General features: G+C 43.0%; 1 protein-coding gene across 3 annotated transcripts in view; it reads left to right on the top strand.

Moving 5' to 3' along the window:
- Nucleotides 1-20,812, top strand: part of LOC147621288 (putative thiol methyltransferase 2) — a 33,516-nt gene extending 12,704 nt beyond the window's left edge. The window contains exons 5-8 of one of the 3 annotated variants that reach the window (XM_086823990.1): nucleotides 18,961-19,060; nucleotides 19,213-19,259; nucleotides 19,390-19,468; nucleotides 20,598-20,812. In XM_086823990.1, coding sequence (XP_086680116.1) covers nucleotides 18,961-19,060; nucleotides 19,213-19,259; nucleotides 19,390-19,468; nucleotides 20,598-20,624 — 253 coding nt within the window. In that variant the 3' untranslated portion in view covers nucleotides 20,625-20,812. Of the gene's footprint in view, nucleotides 1-18,960; nucleotides 19,061-19,212; nucleotides 19,260-19,389; nucleotides 19,469-19,781; nucleotides 20,134-20,597 lie in introns of those variants that run through there. The other 2 variants (XM_086823992.1, XM_086823991.1) reach the window with 2 other exon arrangements.
- The last annotated feature ends 6,012 nt before the right edge of the window (nucleotides 20,813-26,824 follow it).

Below are 26,824 nucleotides of genomic sequence, written 5' to 3'. Positions count from 1 at the left end.
TTTCCTCAGTTCAGAAGAAAGGTGGGAGTCGCTGCTTTACTTGTGGAAAAAGAGGCCATCTGTCCAAAGATTCTTTGTCCGAGAAGGACATGGTTATCTTTGGTACATCAGAGATTATGAATGGGATCTGTTCCGAGTTGAGTGTTCGAGGCTTTTGGGACGTGATGTGTTCCGTCCATTGTTGGGGATTATGGGTGTGGTGTGTCCATTAGGTCATCATCTATTCGTGGAGTTCACTGCACACTTGTGTAGGAACTCGTGGCCAAGCAAAGTTCCTTGCTGTTCGTGGTGGCATCTTGTTTTGAGGAAATAGTTTGGCGGGTTCTCTCTTTGAGGTGATTCCAATATTCGCGATGCTGGAGGGTCCATGGTTGCTTCTTCATCTACTTATCTTCTTCTGACTCTTGCTGCACACCTTGAACGGGAGAGGGGGTGTTAGAATTTATGCATCTCAGTGTTTTGGGGATCTACCAAGTATTAGGTATTTTATGTATTTCCTCCTATTTATTTTGTCCAGGTCCAGTTGGCCAGCCCTAGAGGCAATCGGCCAAGTCTCTCTTGCACTATATAAGGAGCTCCCCCATTATTCACTCCATTCATCCACTTCCCTTGCACAAGTTCAACACTGAGTTGTTGGCTATTGCCATTGTAAAGCTTTATTGCTGTTATGAAAGGTGATCTTGTCCAACTCTCTCAATCTCCTTTGCACTCTCTCATAAGTTTTATTGTTTATGTTTCCGCCTGTACATTCTCCATCATGGTATCATACGCTTAGGTCCACGTTGCTCCAGGCTTTACAAATCTGCTCACCTTTCTCTTCTTTGCTGTGCATTTTCCTCCATCACTCTTCCGGCTGCAGATCCAAGACATGTGTTTCCCAACTGTGCTGCGTTTTCAGGTCCAGCCAACCTGCTGTTTGCTGTCGGCCAGCCCTTACAGGCTGCGTTTTCTTCTACAGAGGCAAGAGGTGGAGTTGTGGCTGTGTTTTCTACACCCGCATGTGTTTTTGGTCAGTTCTTTGCAATTGGTGCTGCCAGACAAGCGGCCCTGCACTGTCTTCTTCCTCCACGAGTCCCTGCCCTTGCGGTAGGAGGTTCACGGTGGATCTTGGACTGTTTTGCTGCTGTCCAGCATCTTGCTCTCTCAGGTTTGACAGCGGGCTGATTGTTCCTGGTGCCTCGCTTCGTTGGAAAGCACTTGAGAGAAGTGTTTGAGAGGTGAGATTTGTTCTTTGTTGTCGTGGATATGGCTCCCCCCTGTATGAACAAGAATGACAAGTTGAAAGGACCCAACTCTGCTCAATGGAAGCTTTAGATGCGGATCTGGTTCATCCACAAGAGTTTGTGGGACATTGTTTAGGGCACTGAAAGGAAGCTTGAGCATCCTCAAAACTCTTGGTGGTGGACTTATGATCAGGAGGATGAATTTACTACGGAATTACAAGATTGGGAGAAACAAGACTCGAAGGCGCATTCTGTGTTTGTGTGTGGACCATTACAGAGGAGGTCTCACTGGCAGTGCGAACTCTCACCAATGCTCATCAGGTATGGTCTGAATTGGAGGATCTCTTTGCTTGAGATGCATCGATGAGGGTAGTTACCTTGCCAAGGCAGCTCTACGGTTTGTTATTCCCTAAAGGCAGTTCCATGCAGTCGTTCCTTATGAAGGGCAAGGTTATCCATGATCAGTTACTTGCTATGGGTTTCTACTTTGTTCTCTGCTCAACTGGTTGCACTTATCCTCACCAAGCTTTCTTTGGACTATGATGTGATTTCTCGATCTTTGTGGTGCCAGGTCACATCCAGAGAGTTGGATTTTGATGATCTTAGCTCCCTACTTTTGGAGGAGTCGTCTGTTCGTGTCTCACAAGGTAAGTTGAAGCTGTCAGTCAACAGTTTTGACCAGGCACTTTCCTCAGTTCAGAAGAATGGTCGGAGTTGCTGCTTTACTTGTGGGAAAAGAGGCCATCTGTCCAAAGATTGTTTGTCCAAGAAGAAGGACAAGACCAAGGGTAAGGTTTCATCTCAGAGAAAAGGCAAAGACACGACATAGGATAGTGATACAGATTCTAGTACCACTTCTAGGGCTCCCAGGGCGCTTCCGGCTGAGGAGAACCCAGATGGTGTACTTCTCTAGTATACATGCAGTTTTCCCCCATGTGCTTCGAGTCAGAGGAGGCTTGTGGGCGGGAGAGGGGGCTGATCGCATCTCCACTTATTGGTACATGGGGACCGTGATTCGGAGTTCCAAGCATTAGATATCAAGCAGGACATGGTTATCTTTGGTACATCAGAGATTATGAACCGGATCTGTTCCGAGTTCATTGTTCGAGGCTTTTGGAACGTGATGTGTTCCGTCCATTGTTGTGGATTATGGGTGCGGTGTGTCCATTAGCTCATCATCTATTCTTGGAGTTCACTGCACACTTGTGTAGGAATCGTGGCCAAGCAAAGTTCCTTGCTGTTCGTGGTGGCATCTTGTTTTGAGGAAACAGGTTGGCGGGTTCTCTCTTTGAGGTGATTCGAGTATTCGCGATGCTGGAGGGTCCATGGTTGCATCTTCATCGACTTATCTTCTTCCGACTCTTGCACACTATGAACCGCAGAGGGGGTGTTAGAATTTATGCATCTCAGTGTTTTGAGGATCTACCAATTATTTGGTATTTTATGTATTTTCTCCTATTTATTTTGTCTAGGTCGAGTCGGCCAGCCCTAGAGGGAATCGGCTAGGTCTCTCTTGCACTATATAAGGACCTCCCCCATTATTTAGTTTATTCATCCACTTCCCTTGCACTAGTTCAACACTCAATCGCTGGCTATTGCCATTGTAAAGCTTTATTGCTGTTATAAAAGGTGATCTTGTCCAACTTTCTCAATCTCCTTTGCACTCTCTCATAAGTTTTACTGTTTTTGCTTCCGCCTGTGCATTCTCCATCATGGTATCATACCCTTAGGTCCAGGTTGCTCCAGGCTCTACAAATCTGCTCACCTCTCTTCTTTGCTATGCATTTTCCTCCATCACTCTTCCGGCTGCAGATCCAAGACAACAGTGGCTGTGTTTCCCAACTGTGCTGCGTTTTCAGGTCCAGCCAGCCTGCTGTTTGCTGTTGGCCAGCCCTTACAGGCTGCGTTTTCTTCTATAGAGGCAAGAGGTGGAGTTGTGGCTGTGTTTTCTACACTGGCATGTGTTTTTGCTGAGTTCTTTGCATTTGGTGCTGCCAGACAAGCGGCCCTGCATTGTCTTCTTCCTCCATGAGTCCCTGCCCTTCCGGTAGGAGGTTCACGGTGGATCTTGGACTGTTTTTCTGCTGTCCAGCCTCTTGCTCTCTCAGGTTTGAGAGGGGGCTGATTGTTCCTGGTGCGTCGCTTCGTTGGAAAGGACTTGAGAGAAGTGTTTGAGAGCGGAGATTTGTTCTTTGTTGTCGTGGGTATGGCTCCCCCGTGTACGAACAAGGATGACAAGTTGAAAGGACCCAACTCTGCTCATTGGAAGCTTCAGATGCGGATTTGGTTCATCCACAAGAGTTTGTGGGACATTGTTCAGGGTAGTGAAAGGAAGCTTGAGCATCCTCAAAACTCTTGGCGGTGGAGTTAGGATCAGGAGGATGAATTTACTACCGAATTACAAGACTGGGAGAAACAAGACTGGAAGGCGAATTCTGCGTTTGTGTGTGGACCATCACAGAGGAGGTCTCAATGGCAGTGCAAACTCTCACCAATGCTCATCAGGTATGGTCTAAATTGGAGGATCTCTTTGCTCGAGATGCATCGATGAGGGTAGTTACCTTTTAAGGGCAGCTCTATGGTTTGTGATTCCCTGAAGGTAGTTTCATGCTGTCGTTCCTTATGAAGGCCAAGGTTAACCATGATCAGTTACTGGCTATGGGTGCTAGTGTGTCCTCTGCTCAGCTGGCTGCACTTATCCTCACCAAGCTGCCTTTGGACTATGATGTGATTTCTCGATCTTTGCGGTGCCAGGTCACATCCACTCAGTTGGATTTTGATGATCTTAGCTCCCTACTCTTGGAGGCGTCGTCTGTTCTTGTCTAACAGGGTAAGTTAAAGGTGTTAGTCAATAGTTTTGACCAGGCACTTTCCTCAGTTTAGAAGAAAGGTCGGAGTCGCTGCTTTAGTTGTGGAAAAAGATGCCATCTGTCCAAAGATTGTTTGTCCAAGAAGAAGGACAAGACCAAGGGTATGGTTTCATCTCAGAGAAAAGGCAAAGACACGACATAGGATAGTGATACAGATTCTAGTATCACTTCTAGGGCTCCCAGGGCGCTTTCGGCTCAAGAGAACCCAGATGGTGTACTTCTCTAGTATACATGCAGTTTTCCCCCATGTGCTTCTAGTTAGAGGAGGCTTGTGGGTGCGAGAGGGGGCTGATCGCATCTCTACTTATTGGTACATGGGGAGCATTAGATATCTGGGAGGACATGGTTATCTTTGGTACATCAGGGATTATGAACCGGATCTGTTCCGAGTTCATTGTTCGAGGCTTTTGGGACGTGATGTGTTCCGTCCATTGTTGGGGATTATGGGTGCGGTTCATCTATTCTTGGAGTTCAGTGCTGTCACCAATTGGCCGACCATTTGGTCCATCTCCAGATTTGTGTCTTGTTCACTTGAGGCCAGGTTGGTGTCTCATGTGAAGGGGCCAATATTTTGCATAACATGGACGGGAGCCAGACTGGTGCTACCCGTGTGTTAGGAGGATGGTGTTGTATGGACTTGGTGCCACCCGTGTATGACCTGGACTGCGTTCTATCCATGGGATTGTCACGCCATGGAAGAGCCAGTATTTGTGCCGTGTCTTGCCTATGGGACTGTCACTCCATAGGGAGGCTCGTGCCTGGATCTGTGTCTTACCTATGGGACTATCACTCCATAGGAAGACCGGGATTTATACTTTCTGTCGTGCCATCACTGTGCCCGATAGGAATGTCTAGTACTTGTTCCATGAATGGGAGATATGTCCATGATACTGTTTGCACATGCATTCATGTTTGCATGCCTGGAACTGTTTTCGCGTGACTTGTATTCTTGTGTTTGCCTGCCTGATGTGCCACTTACTGAGCGGGGACGCCTCCCAGTGAGTCGTGAAGTTTGCTCTGTCTTCTGACGAGTTTTGTTGCGTGTGAACAGGTGGTAAGTGTATTGCATTTGTTTATTTTATAGCATTATTTCTAACCTTTGTTTTTTATAAGGTTGCAGGTTCACACTCATTTATGTGTGGGCGGCCTCCTCAATATTTTATGGTGTCCTTTTGTAGGGTGGGCACCCACACATGGGCCATGGTGGGGAGAGAAGCCCTCCCTTAATCGTGTGTGTGGGGGTGGGTGCATGGCCACCTACCCACCCCCCCTTGGGAGCCTTCGAACTGGCTGCCCCCCATGCAAAGGGTGGGTCGGCTAGCTGTACGTGGTTCCGCCACCATCGCTTGGCGCCTCTCTCTCTTGCACACAAGCGGGCTGCAACAGGGACTACTCCTCCATCGCTTCGAGCTTCTCTCCTATGCAAGCGGGCAGCTATAGGCATCTCTCTCGCGCCCACGCAAGAGGGCTGCAACACAGGCGACTCTCTCTCTCCTAAGCTATCGAGCAGCTGCAGGCGACCCCCTCTCTACTAAGCTATCGAGCAGCTGCAGGCGACCCCCTCTCTACTACGCAAGCGGGCTGCAACAGCAGCTATCGGGCCTTCTCCTCTCATGCGTGGGTGCCCAGGACACAACAACAACTGTAGCTGAACTTCCTTTTTGAAGCATGTGTGCAACAGCAGCCGTTTCAGTTCTTGCAGCTCTATTTGAGGCCATATTCATGCCCAGGTCCTTGGTGTAAATCTTTCGAGGGATATTCACTGTTGCTAACACCCGTTCGGTGCCGGGTAGTCCAAGCTTTTGGAGAACCACGGTCCGTGGGTGCCGAGATCGGGAGAGCCAGGCGTTAGTACGGGAGCGCCTGTTTGTGCGTGGTCGTGGAACACCAATGGGGCACTCTCTGCAGATTCTAGTGAAGGCACGGGACCATAAAGACTGGGCTTCTTCAAGTGGTTCGCTCTACTTTGAACGTCTACTTCAAGACTATTGTTTGGTAACTGTATTGATTTCAGTTGTACATGGACATCATCTGGTTCATTGAACCCATGGAACATTGTACCCCTTAAATACTCCCAATAATATATTATATATTGAGGGGAGGGGGTCGGCCTGTTCCGGCCCCAGTGCTGGTGTCCATTGATCATTATTTCATTTCAGTTTTTCAGTTGTCATTGTGTTGTTCATTCATATTGTGATTTTTTAAGTTGTGCTATTAGTGGGTGTCCAACGGAATCTACTCCCACTCGACGGGATTGGTTTCATTGGTATCAGAGCAGGGTCATTTCCCTCTTCTTAGTGGGGAAACGAACTTGTGTCTTGGACACCCCGCTTCTAGCACACTTACCACAATGGACAGCCAAGGCAATCCTCTGGAAGTGCCTAATTTGAGGGGCCCATCAAGTGCCTCGCGTGGTTCTGATGCTTTGCAGGGAAGGCACAAGTCCCTTGAGAGGGTGAATGATAGTGATTTGAGGGGACAACCGTCTGGTGGAAAGACGGTTATGCAAGTAGAGGAGCCTAATGCATTGAGGGCTGAATTGGAGCATATGAGAAAGCTTTTGTAGGCAAAAGAGCAAGAGCTGAAATTCTTGCATGAAGATCCCCATGTACAAAGTGCCATTGAAGCAAGGAAAGCCGATGCAATGGTGGACATGACTTTTGAGTCTATGGCACGAGAAGTGGGCAAGCTGCCAAGGGAGTTGGCACTCTCCTACCTCCTCTGCAAAGGTGATATCAAAGAGGGGGAAGATGGGGAGCTGAAATTCAGAAATCCACCTCGCTTGAAGCGTGGAGATCCCGTATCTCAAAGGTTGAGGTCATTTATGCAAAGGGAAGAGGTGACAACCACCTCTCGTCATGCATCTTCTCCACAAGGCACAAAGGGTGACAGGTATATGTATGCTAGTGCTCGTGGAGGGCATGATGGTCACATGTATTCAAGGCATGTATCCCATGGAGGGGGTGATAGGTCTGCAAATAGAAGAGCTTTGCCTACTGAGTTGTCTCATGGAGAGACATTGCCTTATGCAGGAAGGTCACATGCATCTGATTTTCAGGTTTGTGGAGCACATGTCACCGTGCTTCATGAAACCTCCATGATGGCCCATGGAGCCCATGTAGATAGGGCTGCCCGGTTGGATAAGGGGAAAAGAAAAAGAGAAGACCATGAGCCTCATGTCAGAAAGCTCAAGGAATTCAAAGTAGGTGACAAGTCCGTTAAGTTTGATGCCTTTCATGGAGAATATGATGCCTCTAAAGTGCTAGCTTTTGTGGCACAGTTTGATATTGCTTTTAGTGATGAGGACTTCACTGAGAATTCCAAAATTCATCATGCAAGCATGTTCTTGAAGGGGACAGCTGCCTATTGGTGGATCACTGAAAAGACCCATTTGCACTTGGAAAGAGTTTAAGGACAGATTTTATGCCCAATTCTTGCCACCTAATGCGGAGTAAACTCTCACCCAAAAGTGGGATAGACTTGAGCAAAAAGATAATGAAAGTGTGCAGCAGTATGTCAATAAGTTTTGGAAAGTGTTGCTTGAAGTAACTCCTTTTATGCAAATCGCTGAGGATGAAAGAAAGAGGAAGTTTCGCTTCGGATTGCAACCAGCTTATCGTTCAGGCATTGAATTGTATCCGAAACACACTTTGCAACAGCTTATAGCCTCTGCTCTTGCTACGGAGCAATTGGTGCTCAAAATTAAGCAAGATCAAGGGGGTTCTAAGGGCAAAGATAAGGTTGTCCCAAACCTGCAAAAAGGTTGGACAGCCACCTAAAAAGAGCTTCCGGGAGGTCCAGAAGGGAGGTAAAGCTGAAAATACCTCATCTAAGGATCATGGAACAAATTTGGCTTGACCCCCGAGCAAAGGGAGCAATATGCCAAGGAGGGGAAATGTTTTTCTTGTGGCAGCAAAAAGCATATGTTTAGACAATGCCCTAACCGCAAACCAAAGCATGAGGACAAGCAAACCAAGGCAAATGTGCATGTAGTTCCCAATGTGCAGGGAAACACAAAGCATGATGGAAAAGAGAGGATGGTATGCAAAGCATGGGGTCAAATCAAGGATCAGCCCGCCCTATTTATGTTTGATGATTGTGCAACAGATAACTTCATCTCTATTCAGATGGCAGCCGCCTTGGGTATTGAGGTTGAGAACATGGGGCCTCAAATTGAAGCAGAAGCTGCCTTTGTTGGTAAAGAGGTGCAGGTTACCCCACGTATAGGGAAGTTGCGCATACATATCCAGGGTTACCTTGATCATGAGCATTTCTTGGTTGCATCACTTAATGGATGTGATGTATTGCTTGGCAAGCCATGGCATCATAGGCTTGAGCCCCGCAAAGAGTACAAGACAAACATGATTTCCTTTATGCATAGAGACCGCATGCATGTTATTGATGCTGGAAGGGGATTCTATCCCACATGTATCTTACATCCAGATTAATAAAGCAATGAAAAAGAGTCTTTCTGCTTACTTGGTTTTTATTCGTGATAGCATTGAACCAAGTCATCAAAATGTGGATATTTTGACTCAGGATAGGCTGAATTTTCTTCATGTATACAAAGATTGTTTTGTTGATGCATTGCCTGGTGAACTACCTCCTCAAAGGCCCGAGGATCATCGCAAAGATCTTGTGCCAGGTAGTTCTCCACCTAACAAACCTGCATATCGTGTGAGTGCCGCACAACAAGAAGAGATCATGAAGCAGGTTAATGAGCTTTTGGAGAAAGGTTTGGTTCAACCAAGTTCCTCACCTTATTACTCTCCCGTGCTTCTTGTTCAAAAGAAAGACGGGTCATTCCGCATGTGTGTGGATTATAGAGCTCTAAATAAGCTCACCATCAAGAACAGATTTCCAATCCTGCATATTGATGACATTTTGGATAAGCTTGATGGCTCGGCTTGTTTCAGCCGTATTGATTTGAAGAGTGGTTATCACCAGGTACGAGTGGTGCCACAGGATGTCCAGAAAACTGCATTCAGGACAGCTTTTGGATTGTATGAATTTTTGGTGATGCCTTTTGGTCTCACCAATGCCCCAGCCACATTCAATCGTATGATGGATAGGATATTCCGACCCCATTGAAAATTCACAGGTGTATTCTTTGATGACATCTTGGTTTTCTCCAAGGATGAGCAGGAGCATAGAACTCATTTGGCCACAGTGTTTGAAGAGTTGCGGAAGCATAAACTCTTCATTAATGCCAAGAAAAGTGAGTTCTTTCTTTCAGAGATACACTATTTGGATCACATTGTATCCAAGGATGGAGTAAGAATGGATCCTACCAAGATAGAAACCATTCGGAATTGGCCAGAGTTGCAAAATGTACATCAAGTACGTAGTTTTCTGGATTATGTTCATACTATAGGCGTTTCATAAGGCATTTTGATATGATAGCCACCCCTCTGCATGATCTCACAAAGAGGAAAGCCACTTTTAAATGGACTTCAAAGGAGCAGGATGCCTTCTTGCAACTCAAGCATGCTATCATATGTCGACCCGTATTGATTGTTCCCGACTTGCAAAGGTCATTTATAGTGGAATGTGATGCTTGTGGCGATTGTATAGGGGATGTCCTAAATCAAGGACATGCAATGATACAGCTTCTAGTACCACTTCTAGGGCTCCCAGGGCGCTTCCGGCTCAAGAGAACCCAGATGGTGTACTTCTCTAGTATACATGCAGCTTGTATCACTCCCATGCCAAGAAACATAACCAAATGACCTTGTACTTGTAGCCGGAAACCCAAGTACATAGCTGAATTTGCAGCCAAGCAAAAACAGCCCATAAACTGTCCTGTTTCCACCCTCTGAACTGCCAAACCCTTCCTCTCACAAAGGGCTAGAGAGAACCACTCTGGAACAAACAGTCTTGAGCCAGTGAAAAGAGAGACTCCGAAAGACATCACCTGCAGTCCCACTTGCTCACAAAGAAAGAGAGACTTACAGTCTTTATGTCGCTTTCCACAAAAGAGAAAAAGACACGAGGAAAAGCCCCGTTGTGTCTTGCCTTCTTGTCTTGCAGCTGCCTGCAGTCCAGCACCTGATTCGACGTGCGAGAGAGAGAAAACTTGTGGGTAAACTTGCTGTCTAGCCCTGCGCTCCCTCCTATAGTCCACGCCTTTGTGTCCAGCTGTGCCTGTATGGACAGCAGCGCAGCCAACCAGCTTCTTGCTAAAAGCAAAGGGGAAAGAGAGATTCAATAGGCGCCTGTGTGTACTGTTGCGCAGCAGCCAGACAACCTCCTTCCAAAAGCCACGAGAGAGAGAGGTTTAGTCTGCGCCTGTGCTTTCTGTAGCGCAGCAGCCAGCCAGTCTTCTCTCCCCAAAAAGCATGCGTGTGTGTGATATTCAGGCAGTGTATAATCCAGCGCAGCCCGCTAGCATCTCCTCTTTTCTCCAAAAAGCACACATGTGGCCCCAAAATAGCATATGGGCCACGTTTTCTCCAAAAAAGGGGTTCTTTTATTTTTAAGGGCTTTTAAACTTTTGTCCCCTCCAAACCCCTTTGTCCCCATGAGTTATGAGAGAAGACTTTAATCACTTGGCCCCCTTCACACTTGGGGTTGTCCACACATGGACTCCCTTTTTGACTCCCAACCTGATGCCATTCACACTGTCCACCATGTCCCCGTGCACACTTGTATACTGTCCAGAGAAAAACACAGGGTCGTGACATAACCCCCTCTTGAAAAATGGCAAGCGTCCTCGATTGCACTCAATGGCACAGTAAGGCATCTTATGAGCAATGACACCCCATATGGCAAAAACAATGGCCTTCCAATGCATCTGGGTGATAAAACAATCATCCTGCACAATAGGCCACACTGTCACGCCAAAGTGACAAACACCTCTTGCTTGTTCCTTCAGAACCTACAGCAAAAGTCTAAAATCAAATGGAAACACGTTAACTGTGTTAGCCAAAACAAAACCATGCATCATTCTACATATGGCACACATATGCATGACACACATATGCATTCGCAAATAATATGCTCCTCAAAATGCTCTACCTACTCCAAAGTAACAGTCTAAGGGCTGCTCGCAAGCCTTACGCCCATGGGCATCCTGCAGGACCCACGACTGATGGTACAACATGAGCATATGCAAGCACTCAATGCATCCAAACACTACATCCAGTAAGTACTTTCCCACATATGTCTCATGGCCATCCCGCAAGAGTCACACCCAGTGGTGCATCCATGAACATAATAAAGCACTTGATGTATCATACCAACATACATGTAGCATATGACACAATGCAGAGTATTTTCCCAATGTATTCTCAATGATACCAGGATCCAATGGCACCAGAATACAAAAATACCTCTACCTCAAAAAGTGTATGCATACATGCACAAATAGAGTTCGATCCATATTTCCATGAACCAACTAACTCTAGGACTGCTCGCAAGACTTATGCCCTCCATAGAGTTATCCATAGTTGCAGTTATAGTTCAAGGTGCGCGCGACTGTGAACCATACTCAACCACCATCTCCTGTGACTAGTATACAATATCATAGAAGTCCCATAAGCAGATGTACTGTCAGCCTCAGTACCTTCGGGTGAATACAAACATGTCACCAAGCGACTCCTAGATGACAACTGAGCCTGTCTGTAACAAGGGAGCGGAGGTGCTACCCCCCTCTTGAGCATCAGGCTATGCTCCAGACCCATGCTCTGCTGAACCTGAATGAGCCGTAACAAGAGTCGACTCCAACTCAAAGGCATCAAGATAAAGCTGCAACTCCTGAGGTGAATCTGCTAAGTCACCCTCCTCCATCCACTTCGCATCCATTAGTGAACCTCCTCCATCCACTTCGTATCCATCAGTGAACAGCTCTTGAACTTCACAGGATAGTGACCCCTTTGAAACTTCTGTCCTGTTTCCATACAGAACCATTCATGGTACCATTCAACAACAGTGCCAAACACGGCATACATCTAGTTACCTGTTCCCTCATGAAACATCTGGAAACATAGAGATGCCCGTAACTGTAGGTCCCTCTGTTCCTTTCTAGCAGGAAGAAAACAATCTGCTCCATGAGCACGCAGCCATGCGAGCTTGCATCACTCCCATGCCAAGAAACATAACCAAATGACCTTGTACTTGTAGCCGGAAACCCAAGTACATAGCTGAATTTGCAGCCAAGCAAAAACAGCCCATAAACTGTCCTGTTTCCACCCTCTGAACTGCCAAACCCTTCCTCTCACAAAGGGCTAGAGAGAACCACTCTGGAACAGTCTTGAGCCAGTGAAAAGAGAGACTCCGAAAGACATCACCTGCAGTCCCACTTGCTCACAAAGAAAGAGAGACTTACAGTCTTTATGTCGCTTTCCACAAAAGAGAAAAAGACACGAGGAAAAGCCCCGTTGTGTCCTGCCTTCTTGTCCTGCAGCTGCAGTCGAGCACCTGATTCGACGTGAGAGAGAGAGAGAGAAAACTTGTGGGTAAACTTGCTGTCTAAGCCCTGCGCTCCCTCCTACAGTCCACGCCTTTGTTGCCAGCTCTGCCTGTATAGACAGCAGCGCAGCCAACCAGCTTCTTGCTAAAAGCAAAGGGGAAAGAGAGATTCAATAGGCGCTTGTGTGTACTGTTGCGCAGCAGCCAGACAACCTCCTTCCAAAAGCCACGAGAGAGAGAGGTTTAGTCTGCGCCTGTGCTTTCTGTAGCGCAGCAGCCAGCCAGTCTTCTCTCCCCAAAAAGCATGCGTGTGTGTGATATTCAGGCAGTGTATAATCCAGCGCAGCCCGCCAGCATCTCCTCTTTTCTCCAAAAGCACACACGTGGCCCCAAAATAGCATATGGGCCACGTTTTCTCCAAAAAAGGGGTTCTTTTATTTTTAAGGACTTTTAAACTTTTGTCCCCTCCAAACCCCTTTGTCCCCATGAGTTATGAGAGAAGACTTTAATCACTTGGCTCCCTTCACACTTGGGGTTGTCCACACATGGACTCCCTTTTTGCTCCAACCTGATGCCATTCACACTGTCCACCATGTCTCCGTGCACACCTGTATACTGTCCAGAGAAAAAACACAGGGTCGTGACAATATCCATGACACAGCACCTCCTGTGAATGTAAACGGATAACCGGTAGTAGACTTCCGGTTATCTGGATGACCGGCATAATCCGAATCCGTGTAACCATGCACTAATGCATCCTGTTTGCCAAAGAAGATGCACATATCCTGTGTGCCCTTGAGGTATCTCATGACACCTTTCACTGCTTCCCAATGCTTCTTGCCAGGTTTGGCCATGTATCTAGAAACCACTCCCACTGCAAATGCAATGTCCGGCCTGGTAGCACCCATGGCATACATGAGACTGCCACAAGCTGAAGCATACGAAATCTTGGCCATATCAGTCCTGTCACTATCCGACTGTGGGCTGTCCATAGCACTGAGTTTCACATATGGAGGCAAAGGAGTACTAGTCTTCTTCCCCCCATCCATATTGAACCTCTGCAAAACTTTGCCAATGTATTCCTTCTGAGACAAATACAACACATGCTGATTTCTGTCCCGAAGTATCCGCATACCCAAAATGTGATTTGCATCACCCAAATCCTTGATATCAAAGGTCTGATGCAGCCTCTTCTTCAAGGCATCCATCTCTTTACGAGATTTCCCGGCAATCAACATATCATCAACATACAAAATGAGGATCAATAGATTGCCATCCAAAGCTTTCTTGGTGTATAAGCAGTGATCTATGTCACTTCTCCTGAAATCCTGGGATTTCATGAATGTATCAAATTTATGATACCATTCCCTTGGTGCCTGTTTGAGCCCATAAAGACTCTTTTTCAGCTTGCATACAAGCTTCTCCTTTCCATTCACTGCATAACCCTCTGGCTGTTGCATATATATCTCCTCATGGAGATCACCGTGAAGAAAAGCAGTCTTCACATCCATCTGAATCAAATCCAGATCATCATGAGTAACCAAAGCTAATACAGCTCTAAGTGTGGTCATTTTGACCACTGGAGAGAAGATCTCATCAAAGTCCACACCATATTCCTGCTTGAAGCCCTTAGCCACTAACCTGGCTTTGTATCTTGGCTTTGCATCAGGTGCAACTTTGAGCCTGTAAACCCACTTGCATGGCAAAACCTTCTTGCCTGTAGGCAAATGCACCAACTTCCATGTTCCATTTTTGTGCAGAGAATCCATCTCTCACTTCATAGCACGCTCCCAAAGAGCCTTGTCTGCCCTCTGTAAAGCCTCCTTATAACATGAGGGCTCCCCACAGTCAGTGAGCATCAAGTAGTCAACCCCTGGAACAAACTTGTCAGGGGCTCTGGAGGGTCTTGTGGACTTCCGTACCCAATGACCATCATGGTCTAGATGGCCTACATGCATATGGGATGAATGCTATGCATAAATGCACACGTCCTTATGCAAACTCTAAGGCTTCTACTAACTCTACATGCATGAATGCATCTCTTCAAGTGGGTTAAGGGACTTGGCTGACTCACTCACTCACTATGGCTGAGGAATGACTTACGTAGCTCGTGCCTGACTTATCCTGGAGGCTGAGGATTACAATGGGGTCAACGTACGACAAATATCATCCTAAAGGGTACTAATAATGTACAATGTTGCATTGATTATGATGAGCCATCTTGTCACCATGCACTACAGTGTAGAATGCATGTGACACCACTCCAAACTGGGCCATGGATTCACAACCAGGTTCCACACATACTCCACGATCTCCTTCAATCTTCAATGATCTTGTTCATGGTACTACAAGAGAAGTCCAATCCTTTTTATACTTGTAAGAGACCCTGCTTTTTGCCAAAAAGCCTTCATGCTTTTGTGGTGCTTTGCTTTTCTAGCTTTAAGGCCTTAGAGTTGCTTTTTGAGAAAGCGCCTTTTAGCTTTTTGGTCCGGCTCAGTCTCCTCTTTCCAATGGTGCCCTTGGCTCGCGGTCAACCTTGTTTGACTTTTTGCTTTTTCCCTGCTTTTTGACCAAGAATGGTGCTTTTTCTTAATCAATCCTTATGGACCCTGTTCCCATGTTGTCATGTGCACACACATGTACATGCTTCTCACAGAGGCTAACCCTAAGGAGGCAACAAGATAAAGAAGAGAAGATCAGAACAGAACTAGATTTTTGGAGCATTTTCTGTGGAGCTTCTTGTGGAGGGACACATCATTGTGTGAATTATTTGTCCAAGAGCTGGCGGACCAGCAATCGGCCAGTCCATGGGATATTCTCCAGCCTATAAAAGGCGAGTTTGCTCATTGTTTTAATCATTCAGTCCCTTGTTGGCTAGGTCATAGAACTAGGAGTTTGTTTAGGTATTTTACTACCTTTTCAAGGCAGCCAAGGATTTATGTACCTTTTTGTATCATTTGAATATATTGAATTTCCAGCCATCTCTCTCTCTCTCACTACTCTCTTCTGTCTACGTTTTTGCATTAGCATGTTCTAAGTGGTGTTTAGGGCTGAAAGAAGACTCTCAGAGCTTTCACATGTAACATTGGTATCAGAGCATCAGGCTCAGCAAGGCTAAACCCTGATTCAGTCCCATATGAAGGTGTACAGTTCCAAGGTACAGGAAAGTGCACAGGTACGAAGCCCAAGGCAAGGAACACAAGACCAGGAAGAGCTCCCAAGAGGTTGGTTGGTGGTGTTCCACAAAGCCCAAAGGGGATGGCAGTCCTGTGAGCCAGGAAAGGCTTTCGGGCAACGGTTCCAAGGGAGGATGATCCTCCAAGGGGTGGAGTGAGAGTGCCAAACTCATTTCTTAGGAATGAAGACCAAGACAGTGTTTAGAGACAGGGCAGGAACGGATTGGGGACTGGATGGAACAGATGCACAAATCATTCAGAGTTAGAGTGGATTTGGGACCGGGCCAGGCATTCAGTGAAAAGGTTGCCAGAGTAGGAAGGATGACAGAGGGACTCCGGGAAGAGAATGGGATGATGACAGTCATCCAAGAAGTAGATTGGAATCCCGTCATCATGTTTAGCTGTCATGTGCACACACATGTACATACTTCTCACGGAGACTAACCCTAAGGAGGCAACAAGATAAAGAAGAGAAGATCAGAACAGAACCAGATTTTTGGAGCATTTTCTATGGAGTGTCTTGTGGAGGGACATATCATTGTGTGAATTATTTGTCCAGGAGCTGGCCGACGAGCAGTCGGCCAGTCCATGGGATATTCTCCAGCCTATAAAAGGCAAGTTTGCTCATTGTTTTAATCATTAAGCCCCTTGTTGGCTGGGTCATAGAACTAGGAGTTTGTTTAGGTATTTTACTACCTTTTCAAGGCAGCCATGGTGGCTGCAAGGATTTATGTACCTTTTTGTACCATATGAATATATTGAATTTCCAGCCATTTCTCTCTCTCTCTCTCTCTCTCTCTCTCTCTCTCTCTCTCTCTCTCTCTCTCTGTCTACTCTCTCTTTTATCTGCGTTTTTGCATCAGCATGTTCTAAGTGGTGTTTAGGGCTGAAAGAAGACTCTCAGAGCTTTCGCATGTAACATTGGTATCAGAGCATTAGGCTCAGCAAGGCTAAACCCTGAATCAGTCCCATATGAAGGTGTATAGGTCCAAGGTACAGGAAAGTGCACAGGTATGAAGCCCAAGGCAAGGAACACAAGACCGGGAAGAGCTCCCTAGAGGTTGGTTGGTGGTGCTTCACAAAGCCCGAAGAGGATGGCAGTCCTGTGAGCCAGGAAAGGCTTTCGGGCAACGGTTCCAAGGGAGAAGGATCCTCCAAGGGGTGGAGAAAGAGTGCCAGACTCATTTCTTAGGAATGAAGACCAAGACGGTGTTCAGAGACAAGGCAGGTACGGATTGGGGAGTGGATGGAACAGATGCACAGATCTTATTATTCAGAGCTGGAGTGGATTTGAGACCGGGCCGGGCATTCAGTGAAAAGGTTGCCAGAGTAGGAAGGATGACAGAGGGACTCTGAGGAGAATGGGACGATGACAATCATCCAAGAAGCAGATTGGAATCCCGTCATCAAGTTTAGCAAAGGGGGATGTCATGTGCACACACATGTACATGCTTCTCAGAGGCTAAACCTAAGGAGGCAACAAGATAAAGAAGAGAAGATCAGAACAGAACCAGATTTTTGGAGCATTTTCTGTGGAGTGTCTTGTGGAGGGACACATCATTGTGTGAATTATTTGTCCAGGAGCTGGCCGACCAGCAGTCAGCCAGTCCATGGGATATTCTCCAGCCTATAAAAGGCAAGTTTGCTCATTGTTTTAATCATTCAGCCCCTTGTTGGCTGGGTCATAGAACTAGGAGTTTGTTTAGGTATTTTACTTTTCCAGGCAGCAAGGATTTATGTACCTTTTTGTACCATATGAATATACTGAATTTCCAGCCATCTCTCTCTCTCTCTCTCTCTACTCTCTCTTATGTCTGCGTTTTTGCATCAACATGTTCTAAGTGGTGTTTAGGGCTGAAAGAAGACTCTCAGAGCTTCCGCATGTAACATTCTAGTGTCCAGGCATGGATTTCATCAAGTGAAATAGAGCTAGGAGGACCAAATAGTTACAGGATCCTTAATTACGAATACTTCCGCTGCATGTTACAAGTGGTCTTGCCAAAAGCGTGTATGGCCCATGTGGCATAAGTTCCCTATCACTCTGTCCACTCACTCAACCAGGAGATGGGTGTAATTGTTTTCTTTGACCAACTTGGGGTGAGAACTTGGACTGGTTGAAAATCTGGGCTACAAATGGTGTGACTGGTCTTACAATTGTGAATGAAAACTTTGCTTGTAGCTCCTCGTGATTGTTGTGTTAACCGATGTGGCGGGTTGGAGTATGTGTTTGACATGAATGGTGTGTTGGCTTGATGCATGGCTGGGGCTGATTTACTTTCTAGAAAGCAAAGCTTAAAACTCTTGAAGTTACTACTATAGAGGGAGTACACACTTGCTCTTTTTTTAAAGAAACTCTTGCTTTTTGTGTTGAATGAGAAGCATACACCTTATCTCTATTGGTGGGCATGTGGATGATGATAGTGGATTTCATTATTCCACTCTTTGCTGTATGGATTGCTTGACTAAGAAGGGATTTATCTTATTTGAGTGTAGAAAGCCTTGTGATTCGGCTAGAAGAGTTGGTAGGGTTATGGGAAAAATGATTGTGATTGTAAACTTGAAAGGTGTGGATTGAGTGCTACTAGAGGTTTTGTGACTGAAATTCGTCTTCTTGCATAAGTGTGAAGATATGAAAACTGGGCATGTTCGAGATCAAAGAGGGTGACTACAAGTAAACTGTGTGACATACCCATCTCAAGTAGGTGTCTTGTGTCCATCCCATATGGCATCATTGCACCAAGGATGAATGCGTCGTCCCAAAAGTCTTAGCATTTTTGCTTGTTTCTCTGTTGTCTGTGCATTGACATTCCCCATGTGTTATAGTATTCTGTCCAGGAGGGAGAGATCATCCATGTTCTAGTATAGTGCATGATATGGGCATCCTAGTCCCCTTCTAGGAAGATTTTCTAAATACGCGGAGTTTTGCATAGTGCCATACATCCTGGGGCTACGTGCAGTCGAGGGGTATCACAGTGCAAACCAAAAAATACAGTCATATGACAATACAAGAGTTTGGTGGTTTCAAATAGGCAGCACACCTCTATTCGGCATCCTGTTTCTTTGCAATGAAGACTCTTACATCTTGGTATACTACCCATTTGTTTTGATCCCTAGATTTCTGCACCTGTTGAAGGCATTCCCTTCTATGTTCAACTTGCATGGGTGTTAGATTCTCTTACATTGTGATCGTTCCTGTGGTGTTACCCTCTTTTTTGGATTGTGTGGATGGGGGGATTGGGGGGTGCGAGAGAGAGAGAGAGAGATTCATGAGATTTTCTGCAGGTTTTTTTGTGCGTTAGAGCCTGCATTGAGGCCTCTTTGGGCATCCAAAGTGGCAGAACTGCTGTCTCCTGATGGTGAGCTGATTACAATCATGTACCCAGTAAGCTCCATAACCTCGTGGAGTGCATTATGCCTGATTCTTGATAACAGGAAAGAGGGCTTTATGGTTTAATTGTATCCAATGTTCTGTTTCTTGCCTAGCTTTTTCTCTCTTGCTTATTGCTTACAAAGGGGATGTTTTGATTTTGATAGATGGATGATTATGAAGGTGGGCCTCCCTATGCAGTCTCTTTGGAAGCGTAAGCTCTCCTCTCTTTAGCATTAACTGCTAATCAGACCCTTTTATGTATAGTGAGCTATTTTGCACCATTCTTGCTTCTGTGCTGTATGCAGCATCTGATCTCTTATCTTTCTAATGGTTGTTTTCAGGTATGAGAAAACTCTCCGTCCGCAGGGTTTTCAATGCAATCTCTTTCAAGAGAATGCCCTTGCGGTTGATAGACGCAAGGTATGAAATTTCATTGCATATAACTTACTGAATCACACTTACATATTTTTTAAAAATAAAATTGGGAGCGATACATTACCACGCAGTGTGTGTTTGCGGTATATTCCATAAGTAACTACCTACCTACCGATATACATACATACGTGCTGACGATAGGTGATGAGGTTCCCCAGCTTAGTGTGTTAGCTACTCAGTCAAGGGGCCTAGAAAACATAAGAAATGCACCCCTTCATGAGCAGTTTTTCTGCTATGGTCTTAATGTATTCTTCCGTTTTCTTTTTTGTGGCTTTTGTATTTCCATTCTGTCCATCAGTTTTGAGGAATGCAACAAAGTATGTGCATGGTGGTTCAACCTCTCTTTTGTTCTAATGAGCAGGGCCGAGAGTTTTTGGGAAGGTGGAAAAGGACCACTCCAAAGCTCTAATATAATATCTACTGTTTGTGAAGAGACAGGAGTCAGTGTTCTTTCAAAGTGGCAGGGACATTCTTTCTTTGGTGCCAGTCTACATTTGGATTCACAAATGTGGCTATTAATATTCTTCTCATTTATAGTCATGTGGGTGTAATAATAAGATATCGAAGCTTTACTAAACCGAGAGAGTTCACATACTCAAGCATGAGCATGTATTACTCGTATTGGCAATATATATATATATATATATATATGTGCGTGTGTGTGTGTGTGTGTGTATTCTAGAGGGAAAGGAGCCATTATATATTATATAGGGAAGGGAGCATGTATTATTCTAGAGGGAAGGGAGAGGGCTGTGAGAGAGAGAAGTGGGGATGTTGCTTAAGAGGAAGAGGGAGGGATATGGTGATTTGTAAGAAGTCATGCCCCCATAATGACAAGTTATGGACCCTATTTGCTTCCCACTAACTAATGGCTTTGCTTCTTTTTTTAAAAAATTAAAACCAAAACTCTTAAATTATATGTGTTTTCTAAGATCTCTTTTCATACATATTTTTTAAATTGCACAGACAAACAACAAAGGGTAGCGACGAAATGTAGGGTGGTGGTTAAGCGATGTTTGACAACCTTCCAAACCAATGCTAAAAACCGTACAACCATCTTGGAAAAAAAAATCATATCCTTCACTAATTAATCCATTTTTGTTTCCACTTGTAGGCCCCCATTGACATCAGCAATTTTTGATGGGTTGCCATTATGACCACCTCCCAAGGTTGATAAGGTACAAGAGACCATAGCGATAAGGTGCAAGAGACAATAGTCTATGAAAGGGTTTTCGAAATGAGCATTAGTGAGATTTTAAAGAGGCCATTGAAATGTTGAGAAAAAGTAACACAATTTTGTCGAATAGTAATTGAGCCCGCTAATTCTCAAAAAATTAAATGAGCCTTAAAGAGTACTCAAAGAATTAATGAGTCAATACTAGTAGATCTACAAAAGATCTCTTGTAACCTCTAGTGCTCCATTGTTTGCATGCTTCATAAGACGAGTCTTTTGTGAAATATAGAATATGGATATATTGAATATGCTAGAAAATGAAGACATTGTAAGAGCTAGAAGAAAATAATTATATAATGTGTAGGTTACATTTATGGAATCATGCATTGCCATGTAATGATCTTTATCCTTTGTGAACTTCACATGCTCTTCATGTATAAACCTATATTTGATAAAATCTCTTCTAATTTGGCAATACATTAAACTCCTCTCTCAAATGGTTGCATATTTTATGCATAGCTTTAAAAGCTATTTTAATATCGTGAGCCTTGTATGAAGGAAACATAGATAGACATAATGAAGAGAATCCTTTTTATGCCAAGTGGAAGACAGGCTTTTGTTGCTCATGTTTTGATTTTGTAGTGTTCATCTGAATGTTGGCTTTAGTGTGATAAGAGTAAAGTAACGATTGTCCTATCCCCCATCTTGTAACTGTGCGTACATTTGAAGGTCTTCAAGTCAATTGCCAAGTGGCACTTACTTGCGAATTTCCGTACTCCCAAGCAAGGTCAGAGACAGGTCTTGGTGATGTCGTTTGATGAAAAATTATTTTGAGGCCTCTCAAACTAAATCAATAAGTGAGTTAAATTACTTGTTGGATATTCATGAAAGAAAAAGGAGAAACTATACTATGATTGAGTTAAAAAAAGGGAATATTTTAAAAAAGAAAACATGATGTCATTTCAAATAGCATGCACGTGGGCACACAGACACACACAAGGGGGGGAAGGAAGAGAGAGAGAGAGAGAGAGAGAGAGAGAGAGAAGACGAAGAAGAAGGCTCAAACAAGTCATCTTTAACGGTCACCTTGGAGTTCATAATGGCTTAAAAATTACACTCCTTAATGAATCTTACTGTCATCTTTTGAAACAAATTCACAATCTTGCATGTAGTTCTCCTTCTCTTCACAATATCATCATTGTGCTTGTTGGTTTTCATTTCTATATCTCTTTGCAATTTAAGTCTTCTTAATTATTCTCATTTTCTTGAAGTTTCATACTTCTTATTAAATGAAAATCCAAATCAAGTGCATAGCTAGTGCTACATGTGATATTTTGAGTGCCATGATGTTTTGAGATGGAATTGTTATCCCCATTGAAATCTCTAGCTTATTTTATCCTTAAAAAAAAGCTTGGAAGGAACCAAGAAAGCAAGATATGCTAAGGAAAGAAAACAAGGTAAGCTAAACAAGAACTCATTTTAAGAAGTACAAACAAAAGAAATCCACCTACTTTATAATTATTATCCTAGACATGGGCAACTACTATTTGACAAACTGAAATTTGGACCACCTTACATAAGAAATACATGCATAACGTTTCAAAATTTATTTCATCCCCACTAAAAACACGTTATACTATAATAGCACACACGTCTAAACACCGCTTTTTGGTCCATTTTGCCATGTGTACACCCATGCACATTTTGCCCAATTGTTGTGGTAATGTATCATAGTATGTCTAGTATTCTTTTATTTATGGGGGGTTCAATCCATAGATAAACTATATAATGTTTGTTCAAGGAGTATTGGGTGGTTACAAAATAAGGGTCCTCACTTTAGTACACCGTCTAAGCTTTTTTGTAACAAAAACAATCATTTTTTCACTAAAAATAGCTAATCTTAACTAGTTGGCCAAGGAGTTTAACATTGAGTTCTTCTAATGAAACATCACACCCTTAGTGTACCTAAACATATGGTCCAATTAAGAATCAAAAATTTCAAATGCCAAATTTCACGTGTCACAAATATAGTGTATACAACATGTCACAAATTTGAACAAGTAGAGTATGATCTTAAAATATTAATAACTTTCTTGTTTTAACTCCAATGCCATACCCATTTTGCATGCGTGAAAACATATAATGATGATCTTAACTTGATTTATTTAGTAACTTTTACATGTTTACATGTAAGATCTATTTTAAACTAATTATTATATAGTTTGAAGGTATACAAAAAGAGTAGTTTTTTTTTTGTACAACACATCTTTATCACATTGATTAAATGAAACAAGGATAGATAATTATGAGGACAATATGGCCATATGGTCAATTTTGTTTTTAAATAGTTAGGATTTTCAAGATCTCTATTGAAAATTTACTTTAAAGTCTGTGTAATTGAATATAATTAGTAAATTTATTAGATAGATTTTTTAAATGATCATGCCATAATTTTATGTGAGACAATAGGTCTAATCATGGTGAGTATATGAAAAAAATTGGTTGAACTTGAGGAAGAAAATATATATTTTCATCCATTTTTAAAAATTGCTCTACTTGAGTAGTTTCTTCCCTTGCTCTACTTGAGTAGTTTCTTCCATTCCAAGCCTAAACCCAAGCCTAAGTAGGCTTGGTAAGCTAGGTTAGGTGATGTACCAAGCCTAGGTAGCCATGTATATGTCTACGTGTTTGCTAACAATGCCAACTACACATGGCATGTATTCCACCTCAATGTGCCACCTCATCATTAATGAGATGACATGGCATGCCACCTCATTTGATGCAATGTCACATGCATTGACATATCATCAAGGAGGGATAGTTGACACCTCACTGTAATTGCCACATCATTTGTCTATGTCATCAAAATATCCCCACCATGTGGACATACCACATCATCATGGAGTGATGCCACATGTCACGTGTGCCACGTCAGTAATCCACCTTGCCACATCATCAACTCGAGTTGCCATGTCATCATCACACCATGTATGGATACATCTATTCACATAGTTTCACATGCATATAATATTTTTGAAAAGAAGCCTATGTATTTAATTTATAAATAATCCATATATGTGTATGTAAAATACTCTTATGAGATTTTTTAAAAATATACATAAATTAAATAATATGTTATTTATACATATGTGATTTTTTTAAAATAACTATTCATATATATATATATATATATATATATATATATATATATAGTATAATATAATATAAAGGTATATTTTTTAAATTAAAATTTTAAGTAAACATATAAATTTTAATTTAAAAAGCTTGAAGAATATACGCAAATTGAATAATATTAGCAGGAAGAAATATTTTTTTAATAATTTTTATTTCTAAAATATATGTTCTTTTAAAATATCTAATGTATAAAAAAAATTTCATTTTAAAAATCTAGCCAAAGACATCATGTATTAAAAAAAAATCAAATCTATCAATCCGTAATCATCCAATTGAACAAGAAAAATCTTATCTTATATGAATGAGAATATCTAGTATAATGCAAAATAAGAGTGTTCTTTCCTACAAAAGCACACACTTTCATGCTCATTTCATTCAATCATAGCTTGGTGTGTGCAGTCTTTATAGCATTTTAGAGAATGGTCTCACAAAGTCGTAGGAATAATAAATCTAATAGGAATAGAAAAATCCTTACCCATGGGGGCAAGAAGTTGAGAGGAAGAGAATAGCTCGCGAATGAAAAAGAGAGTGGACAGTATGCTATTAACGGGTGTATTTTTTTGTGAGTATTTTTCACAGTGCTTTTTGGTTTTAAGGTGAGCGGTTTCTCTCTCTCTCTCTCTCTCTCTCTCTCTCTCTCTCTCTCTCTCTCTCTCTCTCTCTCTCTCAATTTAAGGTGAGCGGTTTCTCTCTCTCTTTCTCTCTCTCTCTCTCTCTCTCTCTCTCTCTCTCTCAATTTACTCCAATTTCATAGCATGCTTTTTTTTAAAAAGACACCTTCCAAAGATGAAACTTCCAATATATTCCAATATGTTTCAAGAATTTTGCATATCATGACTACCACTTACGAGATGTTGAGCACAAGCAACAATACAAGAAAGCATTTAAGACCTTGTAATACTATTAGGACTTAGCTATCATCTTTCTCTCTCTATCTCTTCTCTCAATTTACTATAACTTCATTGCTACTTTTTTATAAAGACACCATAGAAAGATGAAACTTCCATTATATTCCAAAGCAAAATTACAAGATTCCATCATAATATGATAAACACCTACAAGATGTTGAACACAAGAAACAATATATGAAAGCATGTGGGACCTTATAATACTATTGGGCCTCAACTATCATCTTGGACTACTTTGATTACCCCAAATTTTCAATCAAGGTGGCAACTTCTCCTCGAAGAGGAGCCTCTTTTGCCTCTTCAATGATGCCAAAGTCTTTCCACATCCCAATGGCTGTTGCCACTTTCACCTCTAGCATGTTCTTGTCAAGATCTACCACGGTCTCTATTTGTGAGTTTCTTGTAGAGCTCCTGCACTTCGAACGTTGTTGTCCATGCCTCCAAAAGGGCATCTGATCTTGGTTCTTATTCTTTGAGGTGCATGAAAGATGCAAGATCTTTAATTAAGATACTGGAAATGTTATATTATTAGAGGGATTGGTGGATGAACCCATGAAAATAGAGTTTATGTCCAACCTATGTCAATATAAAGAAATAAGGGGTGGGTGGGGTGGGATGGGATGTATCCCTCAAATAAGAGCAGTGGAACATGACAATCTCTATTCTATTTAAAAGGTCTTAAAAATATAATATCAAAATATGTTTTGAAAGCATATAAAAACATCAAATGTCTATGCACGTGCTTACAGCATACAAAGACAATAACACAGTCTCCCTCTCACTCAAAATTTCTCTCTTTCACTCAATCTCTCTCTCTTTCTCTCCATCTCTCTCCATCTTACTCCATCTCTCTCAGGTAATTATCTAGAATGTTACATCAATACCAAAAAAAATGTCATAGCACCAAGTTAAGTGTACAAAATTACATCAAAATAATGTGAAAATCAATAATTTATTGTCATTACAAGAGATGGATTACATCAAAGAGGGTGCCACAGTTCATGATGGAAGTAAGGTGGCAGACGAGGTCCCACGTCTCTCTGCTTCTCCTGCTTCTCTGATGATGCCACCCTTGAAATACTATTGCCTTAAATCAGAGAATGTGTAAAAGAGGTCATATATAAGAACTAAAGCACACCTCATCCCACTCCTTGCTGATGTAGTCCCTTGCATGCTCTAGCAAGAGTCCCATTTCCAGAAAAGCAATCTAGAATTGCATCCCCTCGATCAATGAACGTCCTGAGTAACCAACTGCCATATACACTTCTTTCATTTACGTATATATATATGAGCAAACAACAATATAAAAGATAATGAATATAGAACGATTACTCTATAAAACAAAGTGCAATGAAGTGAATGCCACAGATGAAGATCTAGTCATAGATTACAAAAGCCTCACTATGCTGCAACGTATCAAATGGGATTCCTGTCCGCATCCAATAGTATGGGTGGGTTCCTACGGTTCAGGCTCTATGAAGACATCGTCATCCACCTCAAAACTTGGATGTTCAACAGCTACTACCTCATGTCCCCACCTATCATATTTTGGTCGACTAAATGTAGTGTGATGGGGTGTAAAGATGGCGATGCCCAAAATAAATACCTACATGCACACACATGTAACTATGTTAGGGAAATCATGGTGGTTCACATAGAATATAAAATTAGCACAATCCACTCTTTCACTCACCTCTTCTCGTCCATCTTCTGACATGAGATACATGTATTGCGGGAGGCGCATGAACGAAGTCCTACACAATGTTAAGTTGTAAGTTTCTACCTCTCGCACTATTGCGATCCCCAAGTACTCTGTACTAGGTAGAGTACAAACCATAGTGCCATTGGAATGTAGAAACTCTACAGAGCGAGTACAAAGGCTGACTCTACAAGGACCTCCCTAAGTATATTCCATTGGGGAACTGCATGCTTGGCCTTGGAGAGAGAGCAAGATTTGTAGAAAAATATGCCCACAGGCCTCCAAGGTTATCACATAAGCATCCATGGTTCCCATCCTCGTCTCAACGATCCCATGAATCGTTGGGGCAATAGTGCAAGATTCCT

This window comes from Cibotium barometz, chromosome 30 (genome assembly GCF_041138505.1).
Source record: "Cibotium barometz isolate CiBa-2024 chromosome 30, ASM4113850v1, whole genome shotgun sequence".
Taxonomy (NCBI): Eukaryota; Viridiplantae; Streptophyta; class Polypodiopsida; order Cyatheales; family Cibotiaceae; genus Cibotium; species Cibotium barometz.
The sequence above is the reverse complement of the archived record's forward strand: the minus strand, read 5'-3'. Positions and strand labels throughout refer to the sequence as shown.